The sequence below is a fragment of the Podarcis bocagei genome, assembly GCF_964188305.1.
Source record: "Podarcis bocagei genome assembly, chromosome: 4".
Taxonomy (NCBI): Eukaryota; Metazoa; Chordata; class Lepidosauria; order Squamata; family Lacertidae; genus Podarcis; species Podarcis bocagei.
In genome coordinates, this window is record NC_138128.1 from 52134222 (window position 1) to 52146239 (window position 12018).

Genomic DNA, 12018 nt, shown 5'->3' on the forward strand with positions numbered 1-12018 from the left:
TTATTATTATTATTATTTTGTGAAGGGTGAGTTATAAATAGAAATAATAAATAAATAATGTTTCTTCATTATATCTGCTGGCTGTAGGATTGCAGCCTTAAAAGCAATAACTTAATAAAATATGTGCTTAATTTTGGTTGGATTACGACCTTAGACAGCAAGGACATTTAGCTTCCTGAAAGAAAAATGAGGAGTTGAAGCAACTCTTAGATCTTACTGTGGACCTGCTACATCTCCCACTGTAGGAATCAGATGACTGAAACTAGTGATAAATACAGATGAAAAAGAATAAAGGTTGATAAATAAACAGCTGCAGTGTCCCTTAATATATGCCATAGAGAAAGCTCAGATTGGGAAACTCTCTAGCAATAGTACTTCTTGGGTCAGGATAATCAAAATGGAAAATGTAGTTAATAATTTGCAATGCGTAAACCTGTTCTCTAACTATTTAGATTGACTTAACAGGAGGGGGAATTGGAAAGAACGAAAAGCTTGTTCACAAAAAGGGGGGGAAAGCCTTGTGAAAATAAGGATGGTTAACTCTTTTGTCTGTCTGTCGATTTTTCCCCTCATTGTCTTTGTTGGAAGAGCAACTGTTTGTGTAAGTATATCTATTTAAAGAACTTCTTTAATGTGGATTGATGAATTCATGTCAGAAGAATATCAGACTGCTCATAAAGCTGAGCCTTTAGATCAGCAACCAAGCAAAATACATAGCAGAATTTTATGGATTTAATATTTATCAGAACATTATTAGGAAAATATGTCCCTAATCCAGTGGAAACATGGAAAAGGTTGGAAAAGGGACACATCACTTTAAAAATGTAAAATTAGTAAACACATTTTCCAGCTTTGGCATTTTCTGTTCCTGCTTCTTCCATGATTCTTTTTCTTTCTTCCTCAAAACAAAATCTGTATCTGTGAATGCCAATAATTTATGCAAATTGTGGGTTGCTACTTGCTTTACAAGGTGCATATTACATATTTTGTTTACTCCTGTCCAAAAAGTTGACCAACCACTGTCTGGAATTCAACATTCATGGAAATATAGGGTTTTCTTACTGAAAATCAATTAATGTTGCTAAAATGCAAAGCAATCACAGAGAAAGAACACAGCAGAATATGCAGCGGGATAGTTTTTAATAAAACATGGTGTTTCATTGTAATTAATGTAATATGAACTTCTTGGAATAAATCCTGCCGGGAATGTGTTGTGATCACTTGATGGCAAATATGTTGTAAGCTGACTATATTCTTGGCCATGGAGGCCCTTTCCAAATAAGATGTGAGAAAACATCTGTTGCCAATGTAATTCAGTTATGAAATGTGTTGTGTGCTGGGAGACCTTGTGATCTAGGAGTAGGTGTGTGACATGTTCTGGGTAGGGTTGCGTTGAAAGTTCCGTCTAGAAGGCAGTAAACAATGACTGTGTGGGCAGGTTGACTTAGGGATGCATGTAAGAGAGGAGGGGAATGAGAGAGAAAATGAATGGATGAGAGGTGAATTGGGTCATTTTGTTTGTTTGTGTGTGTGTGTGTGTGTGTGTGTGTGTGTGTCAGCATGCAGAGGGTTGCAAGGCCAGCTGGTTAACCCCAGCTGAGTCATCTCCTTCTAGCTGTCCCACTGCAAAGACCCATCAACCTCTGCTCAGATGTACATCAGCGACCCGGGCTTCAAAGCCAGGGCACACTATTTCAGCAGAGTGAACTGCGCACACAGAATAGGCGTGAGGCTTGTGGAAGCATACTACAACTACTGATTTATTAATCATAAATCAGGACAAAGAAACATGTCATCTCTCTTTGTCTTCTCAGAGAGAAAGAAAGAAAAGCAAAAGCTATACACACAACGGAAGTTTCCAGCATACTGTGCTGGAATGTAAGCAGACATGTGACACGCAACAGTCCCATGTCTGCTCCTTAAGGTGGAATGGAAATCTCAACAGTGTGTATATATTCTGTGTGTTTGTGCCTGAAAGCATGGGAAAGAGAGAATAGGTGTTTGACTTAATGGGTGGTGGTGGGATAGGGAGAGTGGGGGGAGGAGGGTGTTTGCATTTGATCCACCCAGTTTCAGCCCCACCCAACTACTCCTCTAAGAGAATGCAGTCACTGAGTAAATAATATTGATGTTGCCATTGCTGAATTAAGGAAGTATATAGCCTGAATGTATTTATGACAGTACCAGCAGTTCATAACATTTAATACAAGAAAAGTCATAGGTTTACGTCCTGGGGTTAAAGGTTATAGTACACACAGGGCATTAACAATGTCAAGTATTCTCAGGACCAAGCCAGATGTGTGGGGAATGTAGCAGATATAAAGCAGCAGTGTGAATCTAACTCTTTACATAATAAGAAGCGTGGAGGACAGCAGAATCTAGAACCATCTCCTCTCTTATTTCTCTGCTTTTAAGCAGCTTTTGACCAGCTTGGCTCTGACACTAAAGGTGGTGTTGCAAGCATGTAGAATAAGGCTAAAGTTGGTGCAATGAGGTACAGCAGAGGAAAGGGAGGCAGGTTTTGCTCCTTTCTTTACATGCTTTCTTTTCTGCTAAGTATAGACATACACACACAAAAACTTGCTATGCGAACATGACAGACACATGTTTAGCTTGCACACAATTGGCACTATGTATACTTATTAGGAACTAAGCCCTGAACTTAGAACTTACTTCTGAATAGAACTGCTTAAGAGTTGGCTGCAAACATTTACAAAAGGAGTTTGCTCTTTAAAATGATCGCCAGGCATCTGTTCTGTGCATGCGAGAAAATGTCTTCTGTTCTGCTGCATTGTAACCTATTAGTCTCTAGAGGGGGGAAGCAAGTTGCCAATTCAGCATTGTTCATTGATCAAGGAAACCCAATATGCTCTTTTTACAGGATGGGTCTGGGTCTGCCTGAAGCTACAGGATTGCAAAATGTCTTAGCTAGATGCATTAGCAAATGTTGCACTGATCTCTTATAGAGGGAAAAATTCTTTCTGACCCCTGAAGGCAATCAGCATATGCCCTGAAGCATGAGAGTTCCCTTACAGCTAAAGAGTCTTAATGGGCTTCCATAAGCTTTAAGTCGAGCTGCATAACCTGCATTCTCAGCACAGATAGCAAAAGGTTTGATGATGCAGAAATCTTGTGTCAGGCTCATCGGAAGGCCTGCCTCTTGAGCTGTAACCCAACAGGCTTTGCTGTCCCTGTCTAAATGAAATCTGCCCTGTCAAAGGGACCAAGTACGCAAGCTCAGCTGAAATGGTGCAAAAGGGTGTAAATTCTTGCCGTAAAATGAAATTAAATGGTCTGACTTTGGGATAGGGTGAGAGAGAGAACCTTAAACCTGGAGGTGCTACTACTTACAGGATATTTTTTTAAAAAATAAATGTTTCACTCTATTTTGAATTCTACAATATTTTTATGTAATTTTCTGATTCTTCAGCTTACCCAAAGTAATTCTCTAAGCCTTAAAATTGTTGAGCAAAGCAGGAAAAAGGTGCTTCGGTGCTCAAGGTTACACTGTAATGTTACTGCAGCATCTGCCTCATTCACATGAAGGTGACTGGTGGTGAAATTTTGTTGTATTTTGATTTTACCTAATTTGCAGTCCCTGAAACAATACCTGAAGAAAAACCAACTATCCTTTGAAACTCTGTTTAGAATGTCATTGTATGGCTTTAAATAAACAAAAAACAAAAAAAACCCAACCATCACACTTTTCTGAATTTTGTAATTTAGTTCGTCAATGAAATAATGTGTTAAAAATTATGTATATTAGGCAGGCAGAAGTGGCTCATGGGGTGGGGTATAACTGCTATGCTAGCTTCCCAACACTGCTGCTTAAAGGGAGGGGAGGCAGCAGGGAGGCTAGCATGGTGCAAAGGCACCAGCAAGAACCCTGGAATGGCCCTGCCAATGTGTTTGCACCAAGGCAACTTCCTTGCTACCTCCCCGTAAGCAACAGCAACACACCTTCTGGGAAGCTGGTATAGCAGCTCTCCCCTCATCTGCTGAGCCACTTCTGTGGGTAGGAACTTGTATTTGAATGACAAAGCAAGTTTTATTTTAATGCCAACAGCCGGGGGGGGGGAGACCAATACCTACAGTTTTGCCATTCTCTCTTATTATTCCCCAGTACTGTGGAATTGTTGTTTTCATTTAAGTAGTTTATAAATATGAAAAGGTTGGAAATATTTGTGGTGAAACTTACTTCCATTTTTCTTTTCCTCGGTTGCTATGAAAATACATTTTCTCTTTGCTTTGTATGGCAGACTTTTAAGCACTTTTTGGGTTTCATCTCTTATACAGTGGTACCTCTGGTTAAGAACTTAATTCTTTCTGGAGGTCCGTTCTTAACCTGAAACTGTTCTTAACCTGAGGTACCACTTTAGCTAATGGGGCCTCCCACTGCCGCTGCACGATTTCTGTTCTCATCCTGAAACAAAGTTCTTAACCCGAGGTACTATTTCTGGGTTAGCGGAGTCTGTAACCTGAAGCGTCTGTAACCCGAGTACCACTGTAGTTCCAGACTGAAATGACCTATACTAGGGGAATTCTATTGCACGTCTACAGGTGAATGTGTTACAGCACACAACTCTTAATTTTGCTGTTTTCATTCTATATTATGGCCTGATCCAGAACATGGAAAACTTGAGCTTTTAACAGGACCCCAAAACAAGCAAAGAGACCAATTTTCTACCAGCGTAGCAATAATCTAACTGAGCATGCAGCACTCTAAGGCTGTTGCATCCACTGTACATTTAATGCACATTTAAAGCACACCTAGCCCAAGAATCCTGGGAACTGTAGTTTAAGTGTGCTGAGAACTTTACCCCTGTGATTTGTAAACTACAATTCCCAGGATTATTTTTTTTTTTGGGGGGGAGGCAGGATTCTGCATGGTGTTTGTGCAGCCATAGAGGTCAGAGGCACCTTGAGTCTCTATGTCACACCCATACCAGCTTTAGGGTGCCCATTGGCCACCTTGCACACTTTTAGAATTGAGGAGTAAGATAGAAATATACTGAATGAATGAATGAAATAGCACCAAATTCCAGGTGCTCAGAGTATTATTATTTTTCATTACCTGCGTCCTCCAGGCTCTTTTAAACAAAAATACACCAAATTCTCTAGGGTACAAATTATTCTCTGTAATCTTTGGCTTCTTTTACCTGAGCAACACTGTACTTTGGAAAACGTCCCGCATGTTGTCAGGTGAAATTAAGATAATTCCAAGTTTTGACATTTTGAACTGCAACCATTTTTCAAATAAAATTCCAATATATTAATATAGGCTCAGGAATCTCAAAATGATTCTAAAAACAGTTGTTTCTTGCATTTTTGAATTAAGTGTTTTTGTCATTGGTTTCCTGAAATAGTGCATTAAAATAAAGCTCCCCAAAGTCTCTCAAACTTCAAAATGAATATTGTCTCAGCTGATTACAGAATTAGCATGTATATTATACAAAATTATACACAATTGTGGTATTTAGTATATTTGTCCCTTAATAAAAATGCAGTATCTAGCTACGCTGGATAGCAGAAACAATTGGTTTTGTGAAATACAGTATCAGTACCTATTTTTCCGTTTCCTTTCAAACTTTGAAAGACAAGCCCTCCCTCTTCTGGCAACGTAGAACATAACAAGCAAAAAAGAAATGGACAAGCAAATGAAAGATTGCAGGCTTTAAATGGTGGCATATGTACTAGCTTGTAGTTCAGTAGTAAAATACTGGTTATATATATTCAGGAGCGTGCTGAATTTATATACAAGAGTAGCAAGCAAGTGGTGGGTGTCTTAACTTGCGCAGTTAAGCATTCTAGGTGGCTTTAACATGGACTCAGGTGGTGCTGTGGTCTAAATCACAGAGCCTATAGGGCTTGCCGATCAGAAGGTTGGTGGTTTGAATCCCCGCGACAGGGTGAGCTCCTGTTGCTCGGTCCCAGCACCTGCCCACCTAGCAGTTCGAAAGCACATCAAAGTGCAAGTAGATAAATAGGTACCACTCTGGCGGGAAGGTAAATGGCGGTTCTGTGCGCTGCTCTGGCTCGCCAGAAGTGGCTTAGTCATGCTGGCCACATGACCTGGAAGCTGTACGCCGGCTCCCTCGGCCAATAAAGCGAGATAAGCGCTGCAACCCCAGAGTCGGTCATGACTGGACCTAATGGTCAGGGGTCCCTTTACCTTTACTATAACACAGAGTAAAACAAGCCCAATAGTTATTTCTTCTCATAAGCCCCCCTGGAAACTGTAGTTATCTGGCAGTGGCTCTTCTCCTCCTTAAGGTGTTTTCCTTAAAGTTGCATTTGTGTATTTATTTATTGCATTTGTTTGTTTGTTTGTTTGTTGTATTTATTTCATTTGTGTATGTATTTATTATACCTGGCTAAGCAGTTCTCCCCAGATCTAGTGCTGATACTTTCCCCTTGTTTGTGGATAGTGTCATTTTGAATTAATCAGCACTCAAAGAATGAGTTCACTATTAGTAAATAGGATTTATGGGAAGGACTATAAAGCATTTCAGAGAAGTGGAGTCCTAGAAATCGAAATCTATCTCTCTTCTCCCCTCTGAAATGATCTATCCATTGTCCAGCAGAGATTCTCCACAAAACATAAAGCATTTGTTGAGTTTGTGAGCTGCTTTTAAAATTGTTAAGAGAAAGCTGCATAGAGACGATTTTAAATAAATAAATGTGCAACTTCGTCCTTGAAAACTGCACAATATTACCGTCTGTATTGTTCAAATGCATTTGCTTTGAGTAACAAGGAAGGGTTTAGGATAATCCAATTTCCAAATGGAGCAGCTTTATTAAAAGGACTTCTCAGGCAGTGCCTAAAATCTGACTTAGTTGGCTTTATACATGTCCATTTTTCTTCTTCTCTTGCAGCTTTCTTATATCCTGTCATTTGACCAGCAAGCTGGTAAGCAATACAACTTCTTCTTTTTCCTTTGTGGCAAATACTTCAGAACAAGTGCACTATCATATAGCTAAGGAGGCTATAACTTAACTGAGCAAGAAGCATAATTGAAGGTTTGATTTTAAGCAGCTTAGCAAATCCACTGATTCTGGTGGAATAAGACTTGAAACTTTTGCTGGCAGTGTGGAATATTAACAGCACAATCCTATGCTTGTCCTTTTTCAACTGCTCTTTTAAGTGGAGATTTTTTTATTCTAGGCTGTATTTGCTCTGGGTTGCATCCAGTGCAACGCGGTGCGATTTCCCCCTCTCTCCTTTCTCAGGTGCCCTCAAAATCTGCTCTGGAGGATCCTTCAGTCCTCTGGAACAGATTTTGGGGGTTGGGGCAGTAAGCTCTGTAGGGGAAAGAAGGAGGGGAAAGTTTGGTTTCACAGACAGAAATCTGCTGCACTAGCAGAACAGCAGCACTGAATAAAACCTGTTGGGTTTGAAATTGTCTTTATAGGAAATTGTTTGAATTTGTTTTTTATATATCAAATTGTTTTACATATATTTCTATTACTGATGTTTCTATTGTTCAATTACTTTGAGATGTTTCACAGGAAATGATTCCTAAATGGGAATAAGTAAATAAATGTCTACTCGGAAGTCAGTCCCATTGAGTTCAATACTGCATACTTCTGAGTAGACATGCATAGGAGAATACTGAACATTATATTCTGGTGGTTAGTAAGTCTGATACAAAAGCAGTAATGAATTAATAGCAGATAAAATGTGTATTACATGTTATGGAAAGTGATCTGCTTTACTTCCTGTATTAAAGTTTACAGAGTTTGGAATAAATTTATGTCAAAAACGATGTAATACTTCTCTGAGGTGCCCTTCACATACTATGAAAAATATGTTTATACGGAAAGTATCAATCTTTACATTATTTTGGAATGACACAAAATATAATGTTGGGCCATTTTCTATTTGTCATCTTGTACTTTTTGAAAACTATATTATATACAAAATGGTACAACTTTGTACAGCTGGAGACCTTTACTAACCTTAGAAATAAACAGTCCAACTTCTTGGACTAGGGATGGAGAAGAATTTCCACTCAGTTACTATTTAAAGGCAAACCTAAGTAATTCAAAACGGTACAATAACTGAAATCCTTCAAAATTCACACTCCGAATTTTGCAATGCAGTTGTCCAATCAAATAATGTGTACAAAAATGCAAACGGTAGGGTAAAATAAGCATCAAAAAGCATATATTAGTGAAAATAATATGCACAAATACATTGTATTGGGGGGACATTGCTTTGCAAAATGGGTCTATCAGGATACATTTGTGCTAAAAAGCTGGTGAATTTTCATGAGGACTTAGTAAATAAGGGATCTCCAAGGTGGCACAGGCTTCATTGGGATGGTTCAGAGATATAACAGCAGTTCTCTATGGTAGAGTGGTTTGTTTCTCTGGAACAGGGTCTCTATAAATGAATGAATCAGAGAGTATTGATCAGAAATTCACTAATTGATTCACAGCTCAAACAACATACAAAAATGCAGATGAAAGTATAAGCAGTTTAAAAGATCGTCCAAGTCCTCAAAGCTAATTTCAAGCTTTTAAAGTCAATCTCTGCCTATCAACTACAGTAACAGAGAGGAGGGTCTTTTTTGTACTACACAGAAGAAAGTTATGCTTTGAAAATACATGTAGGATGTCTCATTTAATTTTGTGTAATAGTCACATTTCAGTGACAAATGTCAAATCACTGCATCTTTAAGTGTGTTAAGATTTTTCTGCATTTACAGAGAATGAAGGCTGTGATTCTGTAATATGTTAAAATAAGCCAATGTATCAGAATTTGAGTGTTAATTATGTGCTTAGATATATTTTTTTTAAAAAAATGTTGCTTTTACTTTACAAAACCAATGGCTTGTTATGAATAATTTAAATGAATGGAACAGACACATTTCTTAAATAAAAGATATTAGATCCACAAAGTTATTTAGTACTGAGGAGCTAGAGAAGAGGAGTAATAAAAAATGTTTCATGGAATGTATTCCAATTTGCCTTCATGTGTGAAGGTCAATTTCACCTATCAGTAAAAAGAGGATTTTTATTTTTCACAATAAAACCCTGGCTTGGCAACAGAATTTATGCCAAAGGGAAAAACTAAGGTACTGAGGTTGCAATCCTGCACACACTGTGGAGTAAATCCATTTTTAAAAATTATATTTACATTTGAATAGACATGGTCAGAACTGGAGTGAAACGCTATGAAGTAGTGTGCATATGATACTACACTGAGACATTCTCAAGGTCATTTGAAAGAGGTAAAATATAAGGAGATGTCCCTGTAAAGGGGAAGGAGAAGACAACTATGAAGAAGGAACAGTATTCCTATCATTAGCAGACAATACTGTGGGATGCCACTGTGTTGCTGCTGCTTACCGGAAGGTAGAGGGAGAGGGGGAGACAGAAACAGTTGAGCCAATCTGGTGCTCCTGCCATTACATTTGCAATATACTGACCTCACTGCCATCTCACTCCTCCTTCTAAACCTCCCAGGAAGTAGCAGTGGTGCAATAAACCAAAGGTCAGGTGAGTGTCAGCATTCCACCATGCTGTCTATTGATTCATATTTATCGCTGCTCCTGAGGTAAAACTACTAAGCAGGACCCACCTTTGTAATCGTATAGCTTAAGAATCAGGTTGCAATTTCCCCCAATCACTTTATGCTAAAAACATGAGGGAACGTCATCATCTTGAGGAATTATATGATTCACACATTCAAGTTCTTCCTGTCCAAAAGAATCCTTATTGAAACCTAATCCTTCTGCAGTTTGACTCAGGGCTGGTTTACGTTTTATGGCTGTCATGTGGAAGCTACTGTAGTCATTCTACAGTGGTACCTTGGTTGTCAAATGTAATCCACTCCAGAAGACCATTCGACTTCTGAAACATTTGACAACCAAAGCGCAATGGGCGGTCAGCAAATACAATTGAGAAAATTGAGAAACATGCCTCGGAAGCCGTTCGACTTCTGAGGCGCGTTCAAAAATGGAATCATTCACTTCCGGGATTTCAGTGAAAACCAAAACATTATGCTTCCCAGACGCTGGAAAACCAAGGTACCACTGTATATGGTGCCTGATATCACAAAGCAAGGCAGTTTTGTTCAGAAGCTCATCAAATGGATAAGGGAAGCAGTTTTTTCTTGCCATACCAATGGAAATGTTCCAAGAGGAAAGTTTAACTGCCATGGTGAAATCATCTACTCATTTGTGAGCACATTTGTGGATGCTACACAGAACCAGTGACTTTCATGTGATACTGCCATGTGTAAACAGTTGCCATAATAATGAACCTATATTTCACAACAAATTCATAGGTTCATCATGCTTATTAGAGATGTGCAACTGATACAGCTTGCTCCTGAATTGATTCCGGACAATGTGGACAAAAACTTTGCTTGTTAAATGCAAATGGACATTGTTTGCCCAGATATATACTCTTCCCTTATCTTAATACCCATTTGTACCTTCAATAGTAAAGTGGTAAATTAGGGAAGTATACTGTTTTTAATCTTATAAAGTTATACCCATTATTAACACCTTAAATGAATTTCTAGCTTTAAAGATAGTATTTTTATTTCCTACCTGACTGTGGAAGTCTGGTGAGATTGGCTGCTCCTAAATTGGCATTTTAAATTAGTTCAGGCTCCTTGAAGTGAATTGGGTTAGAAGCTAATCCTTACATTTCCTAGGAACAATGTGAAAAAGGAATCTTCTTCCCCATGAAAATGTTGTATTTCACCCCATCTCTGGAGAACTGTTGTTCTGTCATGTGTATATCTGAATCCTATCCATTTTTATGTTTTAGAATCAGCTCAGCATAATGCCATCAGTGTAGAGCTAGACATAGAGACAGAAGTATTTTAAAACTTTTTTGTGTGTGTTTTTTATCAGGTCTGCTCTATTTCAGCTTTTCCTATCTCTCTAAAGATTAGCAATTAAAATACACAAGAGGGACTTGTTGAAAATATTAACATATCAAAGTGCTCCTATTCATGGTGCCCGCCGCGCTCGTTTGCAGGATACTCAATTTCATTTTCCGTCCTCCATTTTCTCCACCCACCCCACCAGTCAGCCAGCATTCTGTATCCACTCAACATGCTCATTCTTCACTGGGCTGCTTTGGGAATCTATCCTGACATAACTTTTCTAAATGTTTTTGTACTTCTTCTACCTTTAGTGTTCTCCCAAGCCTGTGGGTGCCCCTCTCTTTTGTACGTCTACTGCTGTTTTGGCTATGTAGGGATCCACACCTAGAGAACATGTTTCCTATTAGCATATAGGATCCCTGGACTCATATACCATAGACTGGTGTCATTCTGCAAGTTAAAACTCACCCAGTGAACCTAAATGTTTTGAAACATTGCTGACTGTAAGAGGATTAGCTATAGGATCACCTACTTCCAAGAAAATTGCTGGGTGGGGAGGAGGCAAGATTATATTATATTATTCTCTGTACATTTTTACCATATAAAGATAAAGAGAGGAGCACTGGAAGCTAACAAATGTCTGAGATATGCCTCAGGAGTAACCTCAGTCCAAGTGCATGACTCTGTAAAAAGTGGGAACCTCCAGTCCCATCAGGTGAAGTGTTGAGTGGCCATTCTCTAACCTAAAATAGATTATCAGGCCACATCCAGGCTAGCAAACAAATGGTATGGCCACTTGACTACTTTCACTTCAAAATTCACAGTTAAACAGAAGAAGAAGAAAACTGTTGGGCTTGGAGCAGAAAGCCTGGAGCCCTACTTATGTAGTTTTTTAATGTATGAAATAATGTAAGAGGGTGTATCAAAAATGAATGAATCAAAAATGACTTTCATTAAAATTTACCTGCTCAAAGAGAAGATTTGTTTTGATGATAATTATCAACCCTGAAGAAGGAGTTTTATTCAAAACTCATTGGGAGTCTCAAATATTGACTCAGTTACCTTTCTGTCACTGTTGAAGATTAAAGTCCATATCTGGGAGCCAGTTACTACCAATGTTCAAATGGGCTTCACTTGTCCCTTTTAAAAAAAAACACCTCACACCTATATTG

General features: G+C 38.7%; 1 protein-coding gene across 3 annotated transcripts in view; it reads left to right on the plus strand.

Annotated features, from left to right (window-relative positions):
- The first annotated feature begins 474 nt into the window (after positions 1-474).
- The window catches only part of HABP2 (hyaluronan binding protein 2), a 33095-nt gene continuing 21551 nt past the window's right edge, over positions 475-12018 (plus strand). For all 3 annotated transcript variants that reach the window (XM_081192997.1, XM_081192999.1, XM_081192998.1), the window contains exons 1-2: positions 475-601; positions 6877-6910. In XM_081192997.1, the coding sequence (XP_081049123.1) occupies positions 533-601; positions 6877-6910 (103 nt within the window). In that variant the 5' untranslated portion in view covers positions 475-532. The remainder of the gene's footprint in view (positions 602-6876; positions 6911-12018) is intronic.